The sequence below is a fragment of the Cyanistes caeruleus genome, chromosome 5 (genome assembly GCF_971803275.1).
Source record: "Cyanistes caeruleus chromosome 5, bCyaCae1.hap1.1, whole genome shotgun sequence".
In the NCBI taxonomy this organism is placed as follows: Eukaryota; Metazoa; Chordata; class Aves; order Passeriformes; family Paridae; genus Cyanistes; species Cyanistes caeruleus.
This window is the reverse complement of record NC_141705.1, coordinates 45,084,524-45,110,696: the sequence shown is the minus strand read 5'-3', so window position 1 is coordinate 45,110,696 and position 26,173 is coordinate 45,084,524. Positions and strand designations below refer to the sequence as shown.

General features: G+C 48.1%; 3 protein-coding genes and 1 long non-coding RNA gene across 4 annotated transcripts; 3 read left to right on the top strand and 1 right to left on the bottom strand.

Annotated features, from left to right (window-relative positions):
• Window positions 1–1,405: 1,405 nt before the first annotated feature.
• SH2D4A (SH2 domain containing 4A) lies at window positions 1,406–20,631 on the bottom strand. Its single transcript, XM_086891636.1, has 11 exons — window positions 20,241–20,631; window positions 13,534–18,509; window positions 11,722–12,074; window positions 10,793–10,952; window positions 10,119–10,281; window positions 7,985–8,050; window positions 7,433–7,568; window positions 5,993–6,209; window positions 5,455–5,585; window positions 4,835–5,055; window positions 1,406–3,324 (listed from the first exon to the last, which is right to left on the bottom strand). The coding sequence occupies exons 3-11, from the start codon at window positions 11,894–11,896 to the stop codon at window positions 3,232–3,234; spliced, it is 1,362 nt and encodes a 453-aa protein (XP_086747762.1). The 5' UTR covers window positions 11,897–12,074; window positions 13,534–18,509; window positions 20,241–20,631; the 3' UTR covers window positions 1,406–3,231.
• LOC111944216 (uncharacterized) lies at window positions 5,328–10,266 on the top strand. The gene is made up of 3 exons (XR_002871216.2): window positions 5,328–5,466; window positions 7,722–7,878; window positions 10,196–10,266. It is a non-coding gene; the product is annotated as an uncharacterized LOC111944216 (long non-coding RNA).
• Window positions 20,388–23,331, top strand: AP5S1 (adaptor related protein complex 5 subunit sigma 1). Its single transcript, XM_023925738.2, has 2 exons — window positions 20,388–21,024; window positions 21,426–23,331. The coding sequence occupies exons 1-2, from the start codon at window positions 20,867–20,869 to the stop codon at window positions 21,850–21,852; spliced, it is 585 nt and encodes a 194-aa protein (XP_023781506.2). The 5' UTR covers window positions 20,388–20,866; the 3' UTR covers window positions 21,853–23,331.
• Window positions 23,111–25,954, top strand: LOC111927796 (sulfotransferase 1 family member D1-like). Its single transcript, XM_023924765.2, has 7 exons — window positions 23,111–24,513; window positions 24,588–24,713; window positions 24,818–24,915; window positions 25,013–25,139; window positions 25,252–25,346; window positions 25,427–25,607; window positions 25,718–25,954. Exons 1-7 carry the CDS (start codon window positions 24,369–24,371, stop codon window positions 25,828–25,830), a joined length of 885 nt encoding a protein of 294 aa, XP_023780533.2. The 5' UTR covers window positions 23,111–24,368; the 3' UTR covers window positions 25,831–25,954.
• Window positions 25,955–26,173: the final 219 nt, after the last annotated feature.

Genomic DNA, 26,173 nt, shown 5'->3' with positions numbered 1-26,173 from the left:
AAACATTATGCAATTGGAGGAGACAGGTATGGCTTGTTGAGTGCATATGAAACTTGGTAGCTGTTTCAAGGCAAAAGTTGTTATTTCTGTCCCACTTAAACCTGAACTTTAAACTGGGTGTTGTATACTATGAAAGTTTCGTAATCATAGCCTACCTCAAACCTTACCTTAACTATTTCCATGATGGTTTTATTCAGTGTTCCTTGAGCCTCATTCATAGAGCAGGACTAGGCCAGATGATTTCCAGATGTCCCTTCAAACCTCTATTAGTCTCCAGTTCAAAGCACTGGGCAGCTGTAAATTCAGCACTTCATTACTTGGGGTACCTTTGCAAACATGTCATCTGGATCCTGTCAGAGTTTCGTAACTTATGTTTTTAAATAGCACCTTTGTGATTTTCATGTGTATCCTTTTCCACAGAGATGCCATTCCTCTTACCAGGAATAATACTGTCTATGCAGCTTCTGTTCTTTGGCTGCACGAGCCAGTTTTGCAAGAGCTGAGATGGTATCAGTGATGGAGAGATGCAGCCCTCAGTCATTGGCCACATCTGTGATGTGCAGGGCAATCAAATCACAGCAGAGGTCTGGCAGGGCTCTCTTAGAGGTGGAGACTGCACTGACAGGAGAGGTGAAGAACAGCATGAGAAAGGGAAGCTGCTGTTACTTATGTTTCTGTTGGCCAAGTGGAGCTCTAACTAGGTCTTCCAGACCAGTGAGAAAAAGGTGAAGTCCAAAAAGAGCAGCCAACAGAACAATAGATTTTGTTATGAAGGTCTCTATCTTCCTTGTCCCCAGACCAGCCTGTGATCTTTCTCAAAATGACAACTGATTGGATCTTGGTTGAGGAGGGACTAGAGATGGCCCTGTGCAGGTGGGGAGGCCATCCATCCAGGGACTCCTTGTTTTGCTTTTTGATGACTGCAGCATGCTCTGGCTAAAGGCATTGAGCAAAACAAATCATCATGCTCCTCCAGGATTCATGATCTCTCTAGCAAGCAATTTTCAAATTGACTCCTCTTGTAATCCTTGCACTGCATCCCTTGAAGAAGGAAAGATTCTACAGAGAAACTGCCAAAGTCATGTCATCACCCTTCATTCTCAACTGCTGCAAGACATCCTCGTTCCACAGACTTTCAGAGTAACTGGATTTCGGAGCAATAGAAGAGCTAGCCTTGAGGGGATCTGTTCTAGAAATGTAGTTGCCTCTTCAGTCAGTGCAGTAATCTAAATGTTCATATTTCTTGCCTCACAGCAGAAAAGTGGGTCTTTGAAAAACTGAGGCATGACTCAAACATGTGGGATGATGTGAACATGTATAGTGGTTTTTCCTGGGCTGTACTGAGACAATATTTGCAAATAAGTAGTTTAATCTAAAGGCAGTGAATCTACTGGTCCACTTGTCAGCAGGTTCAAACCCTGAGGAGTTTTATTAAAGATCTTCAAGCTAAAATTGATTATGTCCTGCTATGTCCATGCCAAATCGGCCTGCATATTATTTTGCAAGTTAACACCCTTCATCTCAAAATGCCTTTTTAGAGACCATGTTTTTCACTTGTCTTTACCAGCCCATAGGTCTGCAAAATAATTCACAATTTGTCTCAAGCAAGATATCAGCTATGGCACATTCTTCACATGAAAACAGATGTTTTTCTGAAGGACCTTTCATTTTTGACCATATTTTTAAAAGAAACAGTTCATAAAGAGGGAAAGAGATATTTTTTCCCCCCTACAAATAATCTATCACTCTTTCTCAGGATTGATGCAGATTATATTGAAATTATCTCTCTGATACATGTGATATATTGCTCTAGAAGCTCATTAAGTCATTTGCAGAGGCAGAGTGTCTTTATGTTCAGAATCTTAGTTTATATTAAGGCTTTATTTCTAGCAAGTGACACCTGCTGTAACTGGAGTGCAGTTATCCCCTCTTTCCTGGAATGGAAACTGCTTATCAGCATAGCTGTAAATCTTAAGACCAAATGATCACAATTTCTTTAAATCTGTATTCTGCAAAACCCAGATTAATGTAAGGTTGAAAGATTTGACTGCTCCTTTAAGTTGAGTAGCCCTGATCTAACAGAAAAAAGTGAACAGGTATAAACAAGTAAACAACTGAAACAAGATCAACTCTTGTTCACTATTTGAGGATTGTGCCTCTGAAAAATGATGTCTGCAGATTCACACCACAACCCTCAGCTGCAGTTTGTCATGTGCAACAACATGAGGGAACCTGGATGAAGACTAATTTGTTATGTGATTCTGTCCAGGCTCTCCCCCAGTCTCCAGAATGATGTATTTAAATAGCATTGTAACAGATAAGAAGAGAGAACATTATGTTGAAAGAACAAGTTCTATGATGAAGTTTACACCAGATGCATCTCAGTAATCGGGACACAACTTGCAATAAATAGCTACATGTTGGAAAATAGCATCCTTTACTGGCAAAAACTCTTCTGTAAACTGCATTAATACTGATATAGGTGTTCCTTCTTACATTTTTAGGCTCTTTACATGTGATAGTCATTCATACAAATGCCTTTGTCCCACCTCCTTTCCTTTTCAAAAAGGATAATCCCTCTCAATGCAGAAAGGCCTGTGTGGGAGTTAAAAGGTTAAAAGAGTGAGGATTCAGAGGCTAGAGGAGTTTTAAAAATGCACTCTTCATGGAAATCTCTTGTCACAGAGAGCACTTTTCACTGAAAGGCACTCAGGGTTTGCTTGGACGTTTGGCTGAACATCCTTCCTTCCAAGGACACAGCATTTTATAGAATTAAGCTTCACGTCGTGCAAATCATATATCAAGATCAATTCAACTCTCCAAGTGGTTTTGTGCCTTCAGGAAGGTATAATCTCATTCAACCGTAGGTACTAATCTATTTCCCAGATGGCACACAACCTTGCATTCAAGAACAAAAGGCAGCTTGAATACAGAAATCCTCCAAGTAACATACAAAACCACTGAAAATCCATGGCAGTATCTCCCTGTTCAATTGATTACTTCAGCAACTCATTTTCTCCATCTTGTGGGATGTATTCAGGTGCTTTGCAGCTTGCTGGGCTGATGCATCCTGTAGCTCACAACAGTACTTATCCTCCTACTATTTTTTTGTGAAGGATACAAAATAGAGGCACATATGGTTTCAGGTACATATCAGCAGCTCTAGTTCCAAGTTCAGTTCCAAGTTCTTTGTGAATACAAGTCTGGGGCTGCCCAGAGAGATGGGGAGGTTTACTGAAAGAGGGAGATGTAATCTGGTTCTTGGTCCTCTTGGCCACATGGGTAAAGCAGCAGCTCCTTCCCCAAGGAAGTGATGGGTTCATCCTGTTAATATAGGATATGATCAAACACCAGCTTTCAAACAGACCCTGCCTGTCTCAACTTCACAAGGTGGACAGCAGTCTTCCTGCCTCTATTATGGTGTGGATGTGTTCCCACCACTGTGTGATACAGCTCAATTCCCTGGAGAACTCAGGAAAGGGCCCTCTGCCCGCTGTCTCCATAACACACTCTATGTGCTCTGTGCCGTAACTCAGTGACACGACTCTGGCGGTTCTAGGAAAGAGCTGTGCTCATCACTGAGGAAACTACAGCTTCTCTGACATGGAGTGGTGCCCTGCCTAGAAAGTGCTGGAGCCAGGACTGTGCAGCATGCAGGTAAAGCAGAACCAGGGATTGTGGACTGTGCTTCTGGCTGTTTGTGGGAGGGACAAGGGTGGATTCTGGACAGAGCGCACACTCTCTACTTAGGCAAGTGCTGTTCTAAGCAGGGAATTTCCTGATAGTACAGTCTCTGCTTCCAATGTCATTCTCCATCCTAGCAAAAGATGCCTGTGGGGACTGCCTTCTTCCATGGTCACCTGGTGGTGATAAACAGAACCCAATGTGGCACTTTGGCAGAGTGGGTTCATCTGCCCACACGTGCTGTAGTGCAGGGGGTCTGCAGGATTCTTTGCAGACTGTGGGCTTGACTCCGTGTTTCATGTAGCTATGCACAGCCAGGCTTTAAATCCTTTAGCTCTGGTACAAATAGCTGTATAACTCTTGCTTTTAATACTTTCAGCCTGAACTGTAAAAGCCATGCAAGAAGCAAGTTCAGGCAGTCCAGCCAGAGTTCCATAGAGCAAATGAGCACAGCTATTGTTCTTATGTCCAGTTTTGTTTAGCCATATCTGTATTAAGCTAGGCACTTCTTTAAAAGAAACAGGGATTTTAAATGAGCCTATGAGAAAAATTGTTGTTCTGTCTCTGGACAGATCCTACAGTAAAGAAATGAACAATCCATCTGGCTCTCCTTGAAACCCATGTAACTGCAGTCAGTGCTGGTAAACACCACTGTTATCGTTGCAAGAGCCTAACAACCTTCCTCTTTCCCTTCTTTATTTTCACCTTTGCTCAATACCACCCTTTGCCTGCTTTGAGATTATAAAGATACCTTGCTCTCTTTTGTGCTGAAGCTGAAGGTAAGCAGGTTGTCATGTTTACCCAACTTGCCCCTTAACCACAGAGGGAATACAAAAGAAAGGAGTTTGCATGAGTATGCTGTCACCTCTCATCAACATTTCTACTAAGTAACTTGTAACTTGGGCCCTGCATGCAAGGTATTCTGTGTGCTTGAGGGTAAGTGAGCCAAGTCTAAGATACCTGTGATATATTAGATCACTTGGGCTGTACCAGTCAGGCTAACATACCCTTCTGGAGCAGCGCAGAGGATCCCCAGCAGCAAATAAAATGTATCTAGTTACTTACTTCAAAACAACTGAATCTATTATTTCTTATTTCAAAGTGTCCTGAGGCAATTAAGCAGTTAATGAATGCATTGCTAGTTGTTCACCTTGTGGTAGTCTACAAGGTCAGCCAGCATTGAATGTTGTAGCTGGTCCACTCCCAGGAAGCTGTAGGAATCACTGGAGGCATCAATGAGGAAATGTTTACATCCTTCCACAGACCGATAGGAGAGCACATAACCTTTGATTTTCTCACTGACCCGGATCAGAAAACTCCCTGGTACTGTTTTATTCAGAAGCTCTTCTGCTTTCTTAGAGGTTAGGATACCTATTCAAAACCAAAACACAGAACTGAAGAGAGAAAAGCATTTCTGACTGGACAGAACAGTTCTCACAAGAAATCTGCTCTAAAACCAGTCCATGGCACTTCCATCACTTTCACTGTTTTCTTGCCCAGTAGCCCAGGAAGGAGAGTGCTGCCATTGCTAGTAAAAGGCCATGGCCAACTGCTCTTTGTTAACTGTTACACTCTTGGCCAATGATGAATGACAAGCGTGGAGAGCTTGAAAGTGCTGTTGCTGTGTTATGAGAGAGAATGGTACTGTAGCTGTTGTATGTTGATTCCAGTATAGAAGCTTTACTCCCAAGCACAGCCTGTGTTAGCAGCCATGTTAGCAGAAAAAACTCCTTGAACAATTGGGTTGGGTTGGAAATTCCCAGGACTCACCATGGAACCAAGGTGCTATTTTGTCTGTAGTTTTCAGATAGCCGGCTCGGAGAGGGAATTGCTCCTCTTTGAACCACTTGATGATGCTTTCTTCTGTGGAATTGGAGATTGTCCGCTGGACTCCCTCTTTCCTGTTAGAAAAGACCTCTGGTTTGTGCATCAGATTCAAATGACAGGTTTTGAGTCCCTGTGCAGGACTTATATTTTGCTTAGGATTTTAAGACCAGTCCTAAACAGGCAGCTTACACCAGTTCAGGTGTATGGAATATGGTTTTCAGTGGACATCTGTCATCATAGCAGCTCTATGTGTTCCAGGCTTAGGACACTCTACTAACTAAACCAGTTACCCTCCAGGAATGAACACCTGAAGGCCTCATCACACCCTAGGCTGGAATATAGCCTAGGCTCTGTATTTTTCCCTGCTGGGAGTCTCTTCCACACAAGGGGGAGAGCTAACCATTCCCTTCTCAACCATCCCATGCTAGAGCAAAAGAATCTCATCCCTTCTCCTTTCCACAGTGCACAGGGGCTTCCTTACCTAATCACTCTCCCATTTGCTGCAGCAGGAGGTGGAAGTTTAGGCTTGGGGGGAAGGGGTGGGTATTGAAGTGGTCGCCGATCTCCTGCTGTGGCACCCTTGGAAATATCTGCCTGTTTCCCTCTGTGGATGCCCTGCAGTGAAAGTCTCCTGTAGTCATCTCTGGCTTGCCGTGCAAGGGAGCGTCTCTTCTCATCTGCTGCCTTGGATTTCCGCACTGCAACAAAAAAGGAGTCTCACAGGAGCAAACAAGCAGCAAGTTTAAAGCTTGCTACCCTTTGGCCATTTTCCTGCTTGATGAAATGGAAGAAGAACCCATTTCACAAACTGAAAGATTTACTCAGTTGTGAGACCATTTGCCACATGTCTCCCAAGTGTTAAGTGTCACAGTTTTTATTATTTTAAAATATTAAAAACCAGTTTTTTTCTGGGACAAGATTAAAAATCTGTGCACTTTTTCTTGGTAGCAGGTCCCTTTGTACTTAGAGACTTCTTGGTTTTGTTTCAGATGCTGACTTCTGGTTCAGACATGGAGTTCTGTAGTGCCTTTCATGTAAACTGTTGGAGGTGGGGGGTGGGCTTATGGAGTTGAAGCTGCTGAAATGACCCCAAATCAATCTTTTGAAGGATTTGAAAGTGCTAATTAATTTTGGAGGGTGGGAAGGAGCCTTGCTGAAACTACTATGGAAAGTGGAGAACTTGACTGTGTTTTTGTTTGGGTTTTTTTTTCTGAAAAGCTGCTATGATTGTCTAGGTCCATCTCACCCTGGAGTCTGTACAAGTAACCAGCTCTCCAGTCAGTGTTTTTTTTTTTTAATCAGTGAGAAAAATAAAACCCCTAGACTGAAGTGGAAACAACTGGTGGTACAGCATTGCCATCTACTGAGCAGCAGGAGAGGAGCTGGGAAGGAAAGTGCATCAGGTTCTCCTTTGGGAAGCATTTGGCAGCAGTGATGGATGCTACTGCAAGTCTCATGCTGTTTGCCATTTTTCTTTCTATCATCTGGATTCATTACATGAGACAGTGCAGCAGGGCTTTACTTAGGTGGGATCATGCTGGAATGACAGGGAAGCCCATTTTGATTAGTCCCTGTTACCCATTATCCTTGTCCTCAAGAGCAATGTTACTGCAAAGACCTACAAAAGCCCAGCTTCTAGTTTAAAGTTAATTGTACTGGCTATGCTCATGTGGCTCCTATCTGTTGCTTGTTTTAACATAGTGTCAGTTGGAAAAGTTTTCCATTTCCCTGCCCACGTCTAGTCTCAATGCTGCATGGACCCAGAAATATTTCTGATAATACAGCCCTGTATTTCTTGGCAATACTCTCCACCCTCTGACCTGTTATTCAGTTCTAGTATGGCAGGAGAAGGGTTGAGATGAACCCACAGAGCCCTAGGATTTCTCAAGCCTTATAGGAGAAGGTAATTTTAAGATCTTACAGAATTCCTGCCATTCAGGCTCATTTTCATCTGATTTCTGCAGCGTTCTCTGGCTCTCTGTGCTGGAGTGGCTCTGTGGTATTGGCTCCTGGGGGGCTGTGATCTCTTCTGAATTTTTCCTCTGTGCTTCCTTCATCTATGAAAGAAACAGTATGTTCAGCTTTGTCTCAGGCAAGCTTTAGCCCTGCTTTTTAGCTACCCTTGAAATACTGAGAACTCCATTCTTTACAGTGAATGCCTCCAATTTCAACAACAACAACAACATAGAAACTCTCTGTCTTTACTGCAGGTAATAACCAAGGCAGGAATGAAAACCACCACAAATCATCAGGAGCATCTCCCTGTGTTACTCTCCAGTCTGCCAGCCTGGCCTGCTTTGTATCATCTCCAAATCATCACGCCACACATGAGGAGCATGGCAATACTGGATAAAACTGGTCCAAAAGGTGACAACATTCTTGGCTCACATGAGGCTCTGAAGCTGATTGGGACTTCAGAATAAAGCACTGACCCCACTCAATGTGTAAAGAGCATCATAGGTTGCCCACTTACCTGTTGGAAACTATGCTTCCTCATATGGCAATCTGCCAGCATCTGATGAACATTTCTGGTTCCCCTCTGAGCAGAGCAAAAGAGTAATGAGAAATAAATGTGACATTAGGACAATTGCTCCTTTTTTTTGTGCAATAGGTGTTTAAGGCAAAAGCAGTTATGTGACATTTGTTAACAAATTTTGCCAGCCTGCTCTGACAATCACTGGGGGCGTTTCCCATCACACTTGGCCATACATGCCACAGAAGGAGAACTCAGGTGTGTCAGGATTGCCATAAGCATGCCTAGATTTGCTAAGCAATGCTCACAAGTGCTCCCAGGGAGCAGTCCCTTTCTTCCCTTCCTCTAAAGCAACCCCTTGCAGAACCTGCTGTCTACAGCTTTACCTGCCTGTGCATGTTTGCAGCTGCGGCTGGGTTGCTGCAAACTCATACTTGACAAACTGATCCAGCTGGCTGGATATTTTGTGTTCTCTCTTCCCTGAAAACCAGCCAAGCTGCCCTGCCAGCAGCCCCTAGCTGAGAGCTGCCTCTGCAGACAAACTGTTAGGTTTGGCTTTCAGTAAACACCCACCTACCTCCCCATCAGACACCCCCCTGCCTCCCATGGCACAACAACTGATGAGTTAATTGTACTATACTGCTTACCAAGGTCACGCTTCCTCTTAGCTCCATCAACTACTTGGCTAATATTTAATATGAACGTGGCTTTGCAATTTCCCCTGTCCTCAACAGGAAACTAGGCACTTCAAATATGTGTGAAGCAGCATTTTTTCATAGATCACCCCTATTCCCTGCAGCATGATACCTGGATCCCTCTGGTTAAATCGGAACTAGATCTCAGAGAAAACATTTTAAAACAGGAGGTGGGCAAAAGCCTCTCTAGGAAAATGCCTAGAAAATACAACAGGGGACTTCAGTCTGGAGCCCTCCTTCTAACAGCAAAAGGCCCGGAAACATGGGAAAATTTACTAATGATATGACAGAAAAGAAAGGAAAATATACAGTCCCCATCTATTTCCATGTGCAAGACTTTGAAGGGAGGTTAGATTTTTGGTGGTGGCTTGTATATTTTGGGTTTTTTTGTTTGGTTGGTTGGTTGGTTTGGGGTTTTTTTGCCAGCTTTGACTAATAAGTTCCTTTGAAAAAAAAATCTCCCACATAGTTGCTCAACTTCAGCAAACAGTGCAGAGAAAAACCCCATGTGACTCAGAGGCTTTTGATAAAGGAGACAAGCACTCTGAATTCCATTCACTGTTTTGGTAGCAGTAGGAGAGCATTTTGCCAAAAGCCAACCTTCTGTTATCATACTTTTTCTACCGAAGTATGGAATGGCTGTACGATAAAAGAATATACACTATTCATACAAGTTCATGAATGAAAACTGCAGAATGAGACTGGACTTCTCCCATTAAATTGGCAGGGTGTCCTGTTCCTTTTGTTCAACTGTGGTTGCATGGGTAGTTAATTTAACTCTTCTTTTTTTCCTTTCTCTGCAAATGGCTTTTTGTAGCCAGTTAAAAAGCACAAATGTATTTATTGCTGGAAAAAATAGTTCTGTAATGAAACACCACAGGAAAGCAGACACTGTATTACTGCATTTGGAGCTGTCCTATGCTATTAAGGTCGTAAGCTTTTTTCTGTATTAGAAGATAAAAAAACCCAAGAACCACCTAAAATATGAATGTCAAATGATGCTGGTAAAATTATTTTCATTTGTTCTTTTATAAAAGTAAATGATTTGTCACAAGGGCTGTGATCTTCCATTTAAAGATCCTAGGATAGCCTCCCTGGTCTTGCCCCAAAAGCAATCCAAACCAGCCAAAGTGCAGAAGGGAAGGTACTGCACTCCTTGTTTTATCCACAGAGAATGAAAGCAATAATTAATCAGCAGAATTCAAAGTAATTTATCCATTGGTGCAGAGCAGATCTAACCCAGCTGAGAATAGCACACGGACCTCCTGAGTCTTAAGGAAGGATGTAACAACATTGTTTCCTCTCTTCTGTAGAAGAAAAACTTTTATAGATAGATGCATTTTTCCTTCAGATTTGTATTTACAGTAAGCAAGATTTGCTGGACTTCCTAGACCTCAAAAAACATGTGTCTTATAGTTTACAGGAAAATGGAAAACTACCTTTGTGAGCTCCTGGCTTTTTCCTGTTGTATCAATATCAGTCATTCTTCTCCCATGTTCCTCTTTTTTCTCTGCAGTGTGTTTTTTATTCCCATGAACATCTGTCTCAGCCAGAAGTCCTGGCTGTGGGTGTAAAGACCATGTTGCAGAAGAGTCAGTCTCTCTGAAATGCAAGAGAGAGAGGATTTTAGAGGGAGTCACTTTCTGATGTCTGAGCATCCTGTGAGGAGGCTGCATGTGAGCAGAGCAGGGCTGCAATTAAGCCACACGTGCACAGGCAGTTATATCTCCAGATCAGGTAGGTGAGTAATTAAATTAAAGACTTGTGGTGAGTAACTGTTGTCCAGCTGTACCTGCACACCTGCTGGTGAATCAGAGCGATCCGAGCCTGTCACCTGCTTCAGTAACAGCATCAGCATTTCCTGTGGTCTGCAGAGGGTCCCACGCAGAAGCCGTGCCACAGGAGACTCAGTGAGCTGGGGCAAGTCTCAGGCTGCAGCTGGTCTCTGCTAGCATTGTGTGCCCTCTCAGAAAGCCAGCCTGAGCCTTTTGCCAACAGGGCTAGTGTCACAGTGCTAACCACAGCCCCTACAGAGAAGACTCCAGCTCATGTGTCCTCAGAAAAAAGCCTCCTTCTCCATATCTGCTGAGTCCTTCAGCTGAAGGGTGCTTACCTGCCCTCCTGGCCTTGCTCTCTCTCTAAGCGCTTTGCTCTTTGTGCCTGGATCTCTTCACAGATGGCTGCATAGGATTTATCTGAAGGATGCTCACCCATCACCCAGACCCACACTTCATTGTCAGCACCGAGTTTCCACGTCACTGACTTCCTGTTGGCTGGAAAAGAGGCAGCTCTTTGGCAAATGCTCTTTGCTGGGTAAGTCTTTGCAGGGTCTGTGTTGCACCTGCTGTGCCCTACCAGCTGCTGTTGGTGAGTCCCCACAAAAGCAACTGTACATGAAGAAAGCTCGACTGGGAGGCAGCCCACACTTGTCAATTTTTTCAAACCCTTGAGCCAGGTCAGTGAAGGAGGCATTTCTGAGTCTGGGAGCAAAGAAGAAGAATCACCACTATTGCTTTTCTTGCTTTAATTCCTGACCACTGTCCTCTCCAAACTGTGTGAGAGTGAGCTACCTGCAAATAGAGGATGTGGGGAAGATCTGGAAGAAGAGATCTCTCTTCCTAGCAGCTGGAATGCTGTGTAATCCTGGCAAGAGAACTTCAGATCTAAAATCTCAGTGGGAACTGCCCATCAGATCTAGCGCCTCAGGAGAGATATTCAAATCCATGGTTATGTTAAAGACAGATTCAGAGGCACCATTTAGTGGGAAACTTAATGAGATGCATCTCCTGGGGGCAAATAAGCCGTGTCTTCCCAGCTAGGGCAGTTGAGCAATTTGGTCAAAGACAGAATGTCTGGGCCAGGGAGTAAGCCTGGCCAAAACTACCCCTTGCAGGTGGATTTAGTTATGTTTGGAAATAAGCCAATGCAATGTCCCTTGGAGAAGAAATTGCTCTAAAGATACATTATTTCCTATTTCTAGGAAGCAGTTGACTAGGCCAGATATGTGCCAGAGGATGAAGCAGCCAGGAGACAGAGACTTACCTTTTCTTGGCAGTGGCTTCTTTGCTGAAATCTTTTCTTCAGCAGCTTCTCTTTCCTCCCACCGTCTGATCTGTTCCTGCCTCATCTTGAAGAAAAGGATCTGCTTCTGCTCCTCGCTGAGCTCTGCCAGCAGCTCCGGATCGATGTACATGTCTGATAATATCTGTTTCAGCATGGCTGCAGGTTTCACTTACGCACGTTCGTGGCGATGGTCTTCAGGGATCAGATCCTCTTCCTGGCTCCGACAAGAAAGAGTGCCTGCCCGTCTGAGACTGAAGTAGGAATGCAGGCGTGCCAGAGCAATTATACTTCTGTCTCTTTCCTTTTTTTTTTTTTTTTTTAGCTCAGACTTCCTGCACAGACCAAAAAAAGTAAATAAGTAGCTTAAAACCTGCTGTTAAAATTCCTTGGAATAAGAGGTGAGCTCAGCTCTCATCCAGCCCCTGCCCGCTCTGCAGTGAGAGCTGGCCAGAAGGGGCGAGGCCTGGAGTGGGGAGGTTGTGTTGATACTCTGATAAACCCAGCTGATAGTATATCAAAGAGAGAGAGAACGGCCTGTTAGTCATCAGAGGTGCGGCTTGGCTGTGCGAAAGAAAACATTCTTGCTGGGCAGGGAATCAATGAACCATGACTAGTGGCTCCTCCTCCTTCCAAAACAGGAAAACTTTGATGATCAAAAGCCCAGCCTGCCTCAATTTACCAAAGAAAGACAGGGAGGACTTTTGACTCTGCTTTTGAGGCGGGAATTTCAGGGTGCTCCCGTTCACCAAAGTCAGCCTCCCAACAAGTCAAGGGAGCACAAGGAAGGCAGCTGGATTGAAGAAAGGTGACTTGGATAGCCAGTGTCCAAGACAGTTCCCGCTCTGATCATCTTGCTGTTGCACCTGCCCACATGGTGAGCCTGGCATGGGAAATCCGTGTCTGACAGGATGAAACTGGTGGAGAGAAAGGGCATCCCTGTTCCTGTCCAGGATACTGTCTCATGTCTAGTGCACGCTGGTAAGGTACCAACACCCGCACAGCCTTGCTTTGTGCTCATGGATTTATATTTACAACAGAGATTTCACTGAAAAATTGGAAGCTCTCCTGTCACTTGGGAAGGTGACAAATGAGAAAGTAGAAATGTGGACTAAAGACCTTGAAAACAACTATTTTCCTTATCTTATCTGGATAATCTCAGAGAGATCAGGAGATTGGTTGGCAGTGCTTTTGGTGACATGGGGAGTCTGACAGCCACATATTAAGTGCAACACCAGAGCAGGGTGCCTGAATGGCCAGAGGTGGCAGGGGCTTCCTGCACAAACTCTTGGAAAATGTTGCCATTAGACTACAAAGAAAGTTAAAGCAGTGGGACTGTTCATGTCCTTCTGCACAAATCCTGAGAGTCTAAGGAAAAAGCATGCTAGAACATAGCACAGTAGGTTGGAGGCAGAGGGTTATGGAGGCAGTATTGTGGAAATACAAAGGGCACAGACATGGCAGAAGGACCTGTGCCAGGGTGAAGTGAGACTACATATTAAATCAAGTTAATGGGATCAAATCAATTAGCCATCTTACAGGACTGGACTTCTAGGAACCCAGATGTTGGAAGAAAAGTGCTGGGAGCACCTTCAGCTTCACAGTATGTCTGCTTGCCTCAGGACAAATAAAATAACAAAGAAGGAGGAGTAGACAAGCCACTAAGTGCAATACTGAAGCTTTCCAAGGAGCACACACAGAGAACACAATTATTTAGATCAAATGGGACAGCACAACAGCACCCTTCATAAAGTCAAACTGTCAGAACAGTATCTGCTGCATTGGTCCACCTACCTCCATCTTGCACCCATGCTGGGAGTAAGCAGTCTGTCCCAAGCATCCCCCTGCTTCTGAATATGGCTTGCCTTACAACTGCCAGAGACGGAGCTGGCTGGAGCCCACTGCAGTGAAGTCCCCATGCACTTTCAGCAGGACAATCTTGAAAGGAGCTTGGAGCAGGGGAGGAGCTGTAGGCAGGGAGACAAATTGCTCCTCAAGGACCTCAAGGCAACAACAGTGTAGATCATGGTCCCAAACATGCATTGTCTGCAGCAGAGGCCAGGAGCGGGAGCAAGAGTTGTGGGGACGGTGCAGTGACCCAGGAGTTGGTGTTGTCTTCTGATTTCTATTTTGTTTCTCTGATTACAAAATACTTTCCCTGGTAAAAATGTTAACTTCATTCTAGAAGGAAACATGAAGCTGCTGTTCCAAATCAGTATGGATCTTATTCAAACAAATTATTTATTGATTTAAAAAAAGGTTTTTAGGGGAGGTGATCTGACTTGAGCAATGCTTTCTAAGTATCCACCTGATGGCAGAGTTTTTTCAGACAAAGGGTTTTGGGCTGTCCTTGAGCCATGGAGGTGGCAGCTATAGAGAGGGAAGAGTTTTCTGGGACATGACACATGAGAATCCATCAGTAGAATGCATTCAGCAGCATGTCCATGGTGCTCTAGCTTCTCAGGAGTGGGAATGGCTTTGCTATGACATTTACTTAAAAGGACATGAAGTGCTCTGCCATGTGCCGTGGTGACAAACCGGTCCCTCTTTCCATGCCTGGGGACACAGTGTGTTGGCAAGATGGCAGGATGCTCAACAAATGAGCTTCTCAGTACTGATGCAGTTTTGCAGAGTTGGATCTGCTTGTAAGACTGGTTGTAAAGGGAGATTTATAATGCTGTATGCCAAAGGTACCCTTTAAAGCACCAGATGTTTTAACACTGGGAAATAACATCAGCATCTCGAGAGATTTGTGCTATTTCTGTTTAAGCAGCCACTTCATTAAAGATCTAGGAGCTGGAAATCCTTGTAATCCGTCATATACTGTTCCCAAAGCCTGAATCAAAGCCATGTTACTGACACCTGGCTGGAAGTGGTTTTGCAGATGCTGTTCCAGCTGTAAGTAGCATATTTACAGCTCAAACTCAGTGCAGCCAAAGACTGCAGTAATGGCAGAGGGACCTTCAAGCAGGTAACTTGCAGGAAAACTCTGGTAGAGGTCCTGTTAAACTTTCTACTGTTTGCATTTTTTCATAGGAGGGTAGGTAGGAGCTGGTTTTGTGGAGGAGTTGAGATGGGAGTCACCAAAAATAGCAAAAACCAAGTGGGGGGATGTGGGAAGCCAAACCAAGGCTTTGGGGCTCTGCCACTCATATATGAGATATCCAGCCTGAAAGCCATAAGGGTAAACACAAAGCCTAAAATTCAAAGCCTAAATGTGCAAGGTCACACAGCATTTAGATCTCCTACTGGAGAGCAGCCTCTGCTCTGTGCTCCTGTAAATCATCTACCATGAACAGGGGAAACAAGTCTGTGAATACACATGAAAGTGCAGTAGCTTTGAGAAGAGCTGGCACAAGCTCCAGTTCACGTGTGCAGTGGGTAACACTTTGGACACGACAGGCTCACAAGACACTCCCACCTGGCCATACTAGTCCTGGTCCTCAGCATGATTGCTGCCAGCAGAGGAAAAGTTCCTCCAAGAAAATAGCAGACAGACACAGAAAATCATAGATATGATTATCACCAAGAAATCAAACAGGACAGTGTAAATGTGCTTATTTTCAACTATATATAAGGAGGCAGCTTATTCAACCTGCTGCACACATCTCCACTGTAAATGTGACAGTAATTGTAAACTAAAAATAACCCAAGAAAACCCAACGGTGAGGAGTAAAGAGGACATAAGAAAGGCTGCTTCAGGGTACAGGCTGATTACCTAAGAGGATTTCTATTGTCATAAAGTAGTTTTCCCCTTAAAAGGCAGATAAGGCCACTTTGTTCAGTAAGTGGTGGAACTATATTATTTTAAGTCAAGAGCTTCTCCTTGGAGCTGATTATTTGTTTAGTGAGAAGTAGCTTCAGAGACACCATTGGGAATTATTTTCCCTGATCAAGAGCTGGACTGTGAAAATGCAACTGAATTTCCTTTCACTTGCCAAACAGCCTTGCAGCACTAGGAGTCTGAGGTTTTACTGGATTTCTCCAGTTCCAGCCACTCCAATGTCCTCAGCTCTCTTCCAGACTTTATGAAGGCATTTTTAATTTTTTTCAGAAGTGAAGCAAACCATAATTGCAAAACCCACCTGAAATCAGTGTGGCCGAAAGTAATCACTTCCCCAACCTTGCTCTGAGTACACAAGCCTTCATGGGTTAACTGTTACACATTGGTTCATGATTGTGTCGGAAAACATTTATGTTAGCAGCTGCACCAGCAAGGTTAGTACCAAAATATCCTTCTGTGCTTTGGGGTTTGGCTGTTCATTTGTTTGTTTTGTTCTTGTTTGTTTGGGGCTTTTTACGATCCTCATCCTGTTCTAAATAGGGGAGTGATTAATTCCTCTCTTTCTATTTAATTTTGCTTCAGCCTACTGGTTTTTGTTTTTGTTTTATTTCAGGAAGGAAAACAACTACTTTGGGTATAACAGAAGGAAAACACAACTGCACAAGTACAGCTCCTGAAAGACAGAACCAGCCCTGTTTGTATCTTAGAATTATGGAATGGCTTGGGTTGGAAGGCACCTCAAAGATCATCTAGTTCCAACCTCTCCGCCATGGACAGGGCCACTACACCAGGTTGCTCAAAGCACCATCCAACTTGCTCTTGAACACTTCCAGGGATGTTCCAGTGCCTCAGCACCTTCACAGGGAAGAATTTCTTCCTGATATATAATCCATACCTGCCTTTTGTCAGTTTGAAACCATTCCTCCTTGCACTATCATGCCATGCCCTTGTTCAAAGCTCCTCTTCCAGTTGTCTTGTAGCCCCTTTATGTACTGAATTCTGTGTAAGGCTGGCATACAAAACTTGAAAGAACAAAACTGACGAAGTCACCATAGCATAAACTACTTTGAAATTACTTATAGCTGAACGGACTTGCCCTCTAGGTCCCTGATATTGCTGGAGGGGGCAGCAGTTATCATGTAGCAGGTAGGAATGGATAGCAGTGGCTAGAAGGAAAAATAATTTGATACAGCAGCAGCCATTGAACACAGTCTGAGGCTGCAGGGCTCTACTTTCAAGGAAAGTGTATCTTCCCTGCTAGAAGAACATGCAAACATTTCTTGGATCATCTTCCTATATCAAAATTACTGAGGGAATCAACAGTGTGGTGAAAAGGGTGAGAACTTCTATAGGTTAACACACAGGATCAGGTACACAACCAAACTCAGTTACTGTAAGAAAAGTTATTTCTTAAAGTAATTACGATATGTAATTTGATTTACTGTTCTACACAGAAGAGATATGGGGTGGTAAATCCCAGAGCCAGCATCCCAGGCACAACCTTGGGCTATGAAGTCTTACTTAAGTCACTACGTGGCTTGTTATTGGCTCCTTTTTTGCAGGGGGAGGTGCCTGAACTGGGGTGTGGTTTTTACTATTATAGGGGGCAAAAGTTCACCACTGGAGCAAGTTCTCACTACAGAACTAGTCAAAACTGGGGATTTTTTTAGTTCATCATTACACATTCTGGATAAGGGTGTTATCTTTCTGTGTTTTCCCTCTTCAAGAACTTAGGCCATAAATTTTCTATCTTCCACATTCCTGTGATTATTGCTTCCATTGCTTAACCACTTTGTTCTTTACCTTGTTTGGAACTTCATTCCCATTATTCATCAAGGTGGTGAGAGGAAAGGTGGGTGACAGTATTGGTGTTAAAATCTTTGAAATGGGTCTTAATGTCTGTACTAACTTTGGGCAGCAGGTTTGTTGCAGACACCAGACAACTTGGCTCCTGAAACAACCAAGCGGGTCTGCACAAACCTGAACTTATGACCTTTGGGGTAAAAGAGCAGGTTCAAGGGGGGAATATGTGGTAGGCAATTTGGGAAGGCTGTACCTTCCTATTACCTCAGCCAATGGGGAAAAGAAGAGGCAACATGCAGCTTAGGATAGAGGCTGCACCCTCCGAAACCTTGAGAGAGAAAACCCCACAGGTGTGTGCCCCAGTAGACTCTCTCTCTTTATTCAAATAAAGTTGAAGGACTCTGTCTCCTTCATAGACATAAACTTCTGGCGTTTGTGAATTTTCTACCAGTGGGAACTGGTATGGGAGTGCCTGTGGGAAATCCCACTGGAGGTTGAAGGTCCACTTGCATTGGTCCAAGAAGCTTAGTCCATCTTTATACGAAGTACAATTATATCCATTCATATTTAAGTTATGATAATGATTGATTTGTGGCCCTGTCAAAAGCCAAGATAATTTGAACAAGCACAAGTAGTAATGAGCCAGAGCAGAATTGAACTGGAGCCACAGACCAAATAAACATGGAAACAAACTGGAGCTACAAATAGCTGAAGCCGAAATGAAGCCAGGGAAGGTGAAACCAAATTGGAGTCTAAAACATGCTGGAGGCACGAACAAACTCTATGAGCTGAACCGGAGACAAAGCGAGGACAGAAACAAATCACCTGAAGCTGCAAATGAGGTGAAGCAGAAAGCAGAGGGAGTCTTCCCCGAGCAGGAGACGTAAACTAACTGGAGTCACAAAGGAAATGCGGCTGCCAGCTCCCCGCAGCATCTCTGTGCGGGATGAGCGGGATGTGCAGGATGAGAAGGGTGCTAGCAGGGCCGTGCTGAGGGCAGGCAGCAGCAACATCGTCCTCAGTGCAGGCATCCCGGCGTTTTCTTGGGGGATCCACACCCGAGGCGGGTCGCTCGGGCTCGAGTGGCTCCGGGCGTGGCCAGTTGGAGCTATCCCGCCGGGTTACAGCAGAGCCAGCGCGGGGCCGAAGGGTTCGTCCTGCCGGCAGTGGCTCTGGAAAAGAGCTGGGGAGAAGAAACCAGGTGAGGCCGGGTGGCAGGAGGGGGGTGACCTGCAGCTGCTCCCCGGGACGGGACCCCCGGGAAGGGCCCCTCAGGCTCCCGCGGCCCCGGGCGGCGGGGACTGTGCGGGGGCGCCGCGCGCCTGTCCCGGCACCGGGCGCCTCCTGGCGGCCGCGACACGGCACCGCAGCGGCACGGCACGGCACCGCACGGCACGGCACCGCGGCGGCACGGCACGGCACGGCACGGCACCGCGGCGGCACGGCACCGCACGGCACGGCACCGCGGCGGCACGGCACCGCACGGCACGGCACCGCACGGCACGGCACCGCGGCGGCACGGCACCGCAGCCCCGGGAGCGGCCCCGGCACCCCCTGCCCGCACCCTTCGAGGCGCAGCTCTGGGCCATGTGCAGCAAGGTTGCATGAGGATAAGGCTGGCCCTCCGCTCCTGGGGGCCAGCACCAGAGAGACAGCTCCGGGAGGGACACAGTTAGGAACATGAATCCACGATGTCAGAGGTTTATGTCCAAAAAGGAGACAGAGGAATCGTGTGATTTAATTCGAATACAGGGAGAGGCCGTGAGAATTTCCCATCGGGTCTCGGGTTGCTGAGGGTCACAGTCCCCTTTTTATCCTAAGTTCCTGGCTGCATCACCCTCTTCCTCACTGGCTGAGGTACTTGGAAGGTACAGACTTTCCGAATCGCCTCCTCTATGCCTCCTCTAATACGCATCTCCCTTTTGTTATATAATAGAAAAAAATAAAGCTATTCACAATTCTATTACGTCTTTGTTCTTTTTCTCTAAGTTCAGGAATTTAAAACGGCCTTGGCTAAGCAACAGTCCATGTTGATTAATAACATTTTCTAGAACTAATAGTTTCTTCTGTTACTTCCTTATCTATTAATTCCTAGGCCTATTTACAAGCAGATTCACATGGTCTGCTTGTAAAGACATACTCATCTTATTCCTTTCAGACATCATGCCTGGGATGGACACTGTAGCCAGAATATGGACACTGTAGTTTGAATATGGACACCATAGCTGGGATATCACGTCCCCAAACATGCCCTGCACACAGCAGAAAGACCCTCACACCCTCCCACCCCCACCTTCAACCCACGAATAACCAGCCACAGCCATAAAGAATTTGTGAAAAACCAGCTTTGCCACTGAAGTAACTTGAGAAAGAAAACAAGTTTTCCATGGCTGTTAAGGTCTCATGGAAGAGTCTTATGTCTCCACCCAAATACGTCCCTCTCCATGGCCCCTCTGGCCACGGGCCTCTCCATGTCCCAAGTGCCAGCCACACACTCCTGCCTCACTCAAGACAAGATCTTTCCATGCTGGCCCTGGCCATGTTCCCCTGAGGCACCTCAAACCAGCCACGTTTACCCTGGTGTCCTCTCCCAGCCGTGTCCACCCCGTCCCCAGTAACACCCCTCCCGCACTTAGATCCCAAAACTGCTGTGCTGCGCTGCCACTTTGAGCCACGGACCCCGTGCTGCATTCCCGCTGTACGAGTACCAGGATGGCCACATCAAGGGCCCCCTCCCGTCTTATTTCAAGTGATTTGTCCTTCTCTAAGCCGGTTGTGGTTAACCTTGGGGGACAGCAGGGGCTTCATCCCAACCCCAGAGCCAGGGTTTGGGCACTGTGAGCTGGGGAGGGTGGGGAGTGTTTTTTACACAATGTTAACTCCTTCGGGAGAGAAAACAACCCCGGCCCCTGACCTGCGAATGCACCTCGATGCGGCTGCGGGGGATGTGTGGGAAAAGGGAGAGCGACTGGCAGGGGCGAGGGCTGGAGCGATGGGAGCTTTCCTGGGGAGCTGAGAGCTCACTCAGGACAAGCACCGGTCCACTGAGAGCTGTCCCTGCGGGGGTGGCAGCACCGAGGCCCCGCGGGGGCAGCGGCTGACCTGGACCCCAGGCAGGCAGCACGGTGGGGACTCAGAGCACTGCCCCGCTCCGGTGCCGGCAGCTCCCAATGCCGACAGCTCCCGGTGCCGGGGCAGCGTGGCCGTACCCACAGAAACATCCCGGGGAGGGGACACGGTGCAGGAGCAGGAAAGGCTCTGGAGCGGTTCCGCGCTCCCTCAGGGGAACCCCACGGCCTTTCCCCGCCCACCGCCTTTTTCCCGCCAATCAGCTCTCGCTGCCCCCGAGCCCTGGCCAATCGTGCCTGCGCTCCCGCCGCCCGCCGTGAGGGCCGCTCCTTCCGAGCCAGCGCTGCCGCTTCCGGGGCCGCGGCCGGGGCCGTGTAGCGGCCGTGTAGCGGCCGTGTTGCGGCCCTGTGGCGGCCCTGTGGCGGCCGTGTGGCGGCCCTGTGGCGGCCCTGTGGCGGTCCTGTGGCAGCCATGGTCCGCGCGTTCGTGCTGCTGGCGCCGGGCGGGCCCGCCGGCCGTGCCCCCTGCCGCGTGCTGTACGCACGCACCTTCGGGACCCCCCCCGGGACCGCCCCCGCGGGCCCCCGGCAGCGCCTCCGCCGCAAGGAGCAGCTGCTGGTCGTGGCCAGGTACAGCCGGGACATCCCCTTCCCGCGGATGCTGGGCTCGGTGGGACACCTTGTGCCATCTCTTGAGCCCTCTGGACTTGTGACACCTCCTCCCTGTCCCTGGGATCCCCAGAGCCGTGGTACACCTTTTGTTTGAGGGGAGGACTCTTGAGCTTTGCCTGGCCCCCAGGGCTGGGACACCCCTTGACTGTGGGACACCTTCCATTCCTAAGGGGAGCCCATTTTTGGGAGACAGGGCTTGGCAAGAACCCCAGGACCATGCCCCCGCATTCATGGGATCCACCCTTTCTGGGAATGCTGGGCTTGGCAGGACCCCAGGACACTGTTCCCCCAACAGAGGGGTCATTTTCCCTGGATGAGGTGGGGAGCCTTAACAAGAGGGTCCCCCTTTTCTCTTCCAGGCAAGTGGCCTCCCAGTGTCAACTGCTGCAGTCATCCTTGGGGCGCCCGTCCTCCCCGCAACTTCCACAGCTACCTGATGAGCCGCTGTCACTCCAGGATGCTCCAGGGGGTCTTTTCCAGATGCCCCCTGGAGACCCATTCCCTGAGCGGGTGACAGTAGTCTGGTTATCAGTGCTGGCCCTCGCCTTCGCCTTGGTTTGTGAACCCCAAGAGAATCTATCATTGGCTGAGATCACCCTGCGGCGCCTGGCTCCCCGCCTTCTCCTCTCCCTGCGCCTCCTTGGCCCCGGCGCTGATGTCCTGCTCCGTCCTGATGCCGCTGATGCCCTCCTGGACCGTCTCCTGCCCCATGGGCAGATGCTTTTTCTTAACGAACATTTCCTCCAGGCAATGGATCGAGAGCTGGGTATCAAAGCATCCCGCTGAGCTACAGATGACATTCCTGCCTACCACCCACAGATATTTTTTGGGGGATGAGAGACAAGGGAGGGATGTAAGATGGTTACAAAGCCCCAGTGGGATGGATAAGAAACAGTTCAGGAATAAAATGCAACGAGCTAGCTAAGAGCAAGGTTTTAATGCATTTATCCCCCAACACCATCATGGGAGAGCTAATAGCCATCCCCATAAATCCTCCTGGAGCTGGGATAGTGCCAAGTTCCTGCGCTGTTTTCCTGCAATGCATTCCTGCACCACTCTGTGTGCACACAACAGCAAGTGGGGAGACTGCACGTGGCTGTGAATGGACACTAAAGAGGGACCCTGGGTTGTGGTTACCCCAGCTGGGCACTGTGGGGGAGGCAGGGGGTCCCCAGCAGGGGAGACATGGCTCTGGGATGGGACCTTATCAGAGTACATGGGGCAAACAGGGGTGTGCATCCGGCCATGGGGCATTGGGGTCTGTGTGTGATTAGATAAACAGGCAGTGGGGCAGGATGTAGCCGTGTGCCTGGCACAGCAGGGTGGTTGTCCCTAGATGGTGCTGCTTGGGGCCAGGGGACCTTTGTGATATCCTGGGAGGTGGCAGGAGTTGGGACCCTATCCAGCTCTGCAGGATGGAGTGGGGAGCAGGGTCCTACCCTAGCAGTTTCTGGAAAATCCAGAGAGCCAGGAGCTGGGGTGCACAGCTTTTCTGCCAGTGTGCCAGGAGCAGTCTGGGCACTGCTAGGCCATGCAAAGGGGCTGTCATGGGGCCAAACCCCAAAGTGCTTTCCCTTGTAACTGCACCAGTAAAGCTGGAGCACCTGAGGAGGGGTGCTGGGCACTTGGCTTCAGCCATGATGGGTCTCTGGCTGTGCCGGGGGATCTCACTGCTGGAGGTATGGGGGCATTGGAGCCCACTGTGGCATCCCACCCTTAAGGAGAAGGGAGCACTGTCTTCATCTTCCCATATGATAGCAGCTGTCACATACTGGACCCGTAATTGGCTTGAACACAACCAGGAGCCAAAGAATGTTTCAGTTGAGTGCTAGCAATTTATTGTTGATGAGAATCAACTGGAATCTGAATGTATGGGCCATTATTGTGTATGCACTGATAGGATCCCAATTGCTGGATTTCAGTGCCGCCTGGCTTACGGCCAAAATTCTCTTGCAAATCAGCCACCTGAATTGGATCAAATTCGATAATTATTTGTGATTTTCCTTTCCACCCTGAAGTCTAGTAGATCCAGGGGGAGTTGAAAGAGATAAAGAATCATCTTCTCCTGATTATCTGTCATGAGGATCGCCCTGTATGTTTCCATCTCATGTAAATCTGCTGGACTTTTCCTGGAACTTTGATATCTTGGTTGCCGTATATGGCGCTGTTTTGGTAGCAGTTTGCTGACCTTGATGACTTTGATGGACCTTGTCCATCATCTGTATTTCAGTTTTAAGTAAATGTCATGTTATTTCCTCATCATCAGATGAAAATGTTACATGTATTTTTTGTCAGGGTAACAGATCTGTTTACTGTCTCCCAACTCCCTAATTGACAGAGAAAGTCAGAGTTGTGAGATTGTATTTCTGCAAATGGTCCAGATGCTATATCCTGCACTGGTGCCTCCTTTCCCAGAGACCCCACTGACCTGGCCTGGGCCAGGCACCACTTGTCTTCTACTTCTCCTTGATCTCCTCCTGGAGCAAGAGCAGCACCTGCTCCATCATGGTGGGTTCCTGTACTGCACAGCCTGCTGGATCAGATCATCCAGGGTGGAGCAGATCAGCTTATTCAGCCCATTCCTACAAGAGACTTTGAAGGAGCACCCAGGAAGGCAGAGAGGGAAGTGCCCCCTGTTTGCAGCACCCTCAGCCAGTCTTGGCCAGTCTGGTCCCCAGGACATGCAGGGACACCGCAGGACAACACAGTGCTCATGAAGCCGTGGCGGGAGGGAGGCAGAGCCCACTCCAAAATTGTCCCATGCCCCAGCTGCTGGCACTTGGAACCTCCTTCATGTCCTGTGTGCTCAGTAGCTGAGCCAGCTCTTGTTAACCTTTACAGCTTGGGTGTGGTGGGAGGGTGGAGGTGCCAGGGCTCCTGGGCACCAGAGCACGTGGAATCCTGAGGTACGGCTGGGTAGCAGAGCTGTCCCTGGAGCTCCAACCCCATGGCACTCATTAAAGGGGCTGTAGATGTAGGGGAGAAGTGCAGACAGGTGGGAGAAGAGGTGATGCTGGGCTCCATTCTTGACTCCTCATGGCTTGGGCTTAGTGCATGGCAAGCATCCATGTTAGGGCAGTAGCCTACCGAGGATCGGGGCATGTTCCTGTGGCACTGGCAGTACCTCTGCCACGTGTGATCTGGGCTGGACTTTGCCTGATGGGGCACTGCCCCGGGCACAGTCCTGCCACAAGAACCAATACTGCCCTGGCACAGTCCTGGCAAAGGAGCCAGCTGATCCCAAGGTTGTGGAGGCTGCCAGCAGGGACGACAGCCAGTTCTGTCTGGACCCACTGTCAGCCATGGAGCAGGAGGATGCAATCAGGCAGGGGCTGGGAAGCCTCCATGGCATTCCCCTTTTCAAGAGCTTCATTGAGGGCTGGCCACAGGTGAAGGCTTTCCAAGCCCGTCCAGATGACTTGCTCATCTCCACCTACCCGAAATCAGGTGAGTGGTCCTGGGGAAGGGTGCAGGGGGGATGGTGTGACACCAGCCTTTGCAATGCTGTCCCTGTGCTGCAGGCACGACGTGGCTGAGTGAGATCATGGACATGATCTACCACGATGGCAACGCGGAGAAGTGCCGACGGGATGCCATCTACAACCGTGTGCCCTTCCTGGAAATGAAGGTCTTCAAGGGTCCGAGTGGTGAGCTTCCCCAGTCCAGCTGCCTGGTTTGGGTGGAGAGGGAACACAGCCAGTGTGGGGGTGAGGGTGCTGGGGCTCACACCTCTAAGTCCCCTGTGCCACAGGCGTTGAGCAGCTGGAGAACACCCCATCCCCACGGCTTGTAAAGACCCATCTCCCGGTCCAGCTCCTCCCAACCTCCTTCTGGGAGAAGGACTGTAAGGTAACATGGGAGTTTCCCCGTGTCTCTCTCCCCATCTGGGTTGGTAGGGAGGAGGCACCACTTTGTACCTCTCAAACACATCCTTGGCTCTCTCCAGATTATCTACATGGCCCGTAACCCCAAGGATGTTGTCATCTCATACTACTACTTCCACCTGATGGCCAAGGTACACCCTGACCCTGGCACGATGGCTGAGTTCTTGGAGAACTTCATGGCTGGAAAAGGTGTGGGCTGAGCCACAGAATGCCCACCCTGAAATGCTGGTGGGAAGGACATCCCCCGCTGCCCTCCTTTTTCGCTAACCCCTTGACCAAATCCCACGACTAAATCCCACAGTGGCCTACGGGTCCTGGTACGACCATGTGCGTGGATGGTGGGAGAAGAAGCAGGAGAAGAAGATACTCTACCTCTTCTATGAGGACATGAAGAAGGTGAGGGTGGGATGGAGAAGAAGGAGACCTGGTTGCCCCCCAGCTTTTTTGGCAGCCTCCTCATGTCAATCACCCTGCAGGACCCACGGCAGGAGGTGCAGAAGATCTTGCAGTTCCTGGGCAAGGAGTTGTCGGAGGAAACAGTGGAGAGGATCCTGCACCACACCTCCTTCCAGGAGATGAAGAAGAACCCTGCTGCCAACTATGAGACCATGGCCTTCACGTTCATGGATCACAGCCTCTCCCCCTTCCTCCGGAAAGGTGGTGGAGGATTTGGGAGAGATGTCCCTGGATTGTATTTCAGCCCCCATCTGTGGCTACAAATATTTAATGTGTGTCAGGATTTACCCCCGTTATTTTCTTGCCCCCAGGTATCACTGGAGACTGGAAGAACCATTTCACTGTGGCCCAGAATGAGCGCTTTGACCAGCACTACCAGGAGCACATGGCAGGCTCTGACCTCCACTTCCAGATGGAGGTTTGAGGTGCTCATCTCCCTTCCCAGGAGAACTGCGCTTCTCCTTGCTCTCCCAGTGGGGAGGGTGGATCCAGATGGAGTTTCTTTCACTAATTCACTTTTCCCCCTGCAATAAATTGTGATAAATAGAGGTTGAGTCATTGCCTACATGGAAAATGAGGGTGGGGCCTGAACCCCCCTGAATCTAGGCAGTGTCCAGGAACGCCTTCATAGTCATCAGGAGAGAGGGTGGGCACATAGTGATGGTCAGGCACCACCAGGGGTTTCTGGGGCACCCTCCCAGAAACCACCACTAGCCCCTGTCAACTTGGGCTGCCCCAGCCTAACAAGGTATCTGGAGGGAACAAGA

Coding starts and splice junctions, on each gene's coding strand:
- AP5S1 (XM_023925738.2), top strand. CDS start 20,867: ATGGTCCGCGCGTTCGTGCTGCTGGCGCCGGGCGGGCCCGCCGGCCGT. Junction 21,025..21,425: donor CAGCTGCTGGTCGTGGCCAG/GTACAGCCGGGA, acceptor TTTCTCTTCCAG/GCAAGTGGCCTCCCAGTGTC.
- SH2D4A (XM_086891636.1), bottom strand. CDS start 11,896: ATGCTGAAACAGATATTATCAGACATGTACATCGATCCGGAGCTGCTG. Junction 6,210..7,432: donor GCCTGAATGGCAGGAATTCT/GTAAGATCTTAA, acceptor TTTTTGTTGCAG/TGCGGAAATCCAAGGCAGCA. Junction 5,586..5,992: donor GCAAATGGGAGAGTGATTAG/GTAAGGAAGCCC, acceptor CTTTTCTAACAG/GAAAGAGGGAGTCCAGCGGA.
- LOC111927796 (XM_023924765.2), top strand. CDS start 24,369: ATGGAGCAGGAGGATGCAATCAGGCAGGGGCTGGGAAGCCTCCATGGC. Junction 24,514..24,587: donor CTCCACCTACCCGAAATCAG/GTGAGTGGTCCT, acceptor CCTGTGCTGCAG/GCACGACGTGGCTGAGTGAG. Junction 25,347..25,426: donor TCTATGAGGACATGAAGAAG/GTGAGGGTGGGA, acceptor ATCACCCTGCAG/GACCCACGGCAGGAGGTGCA.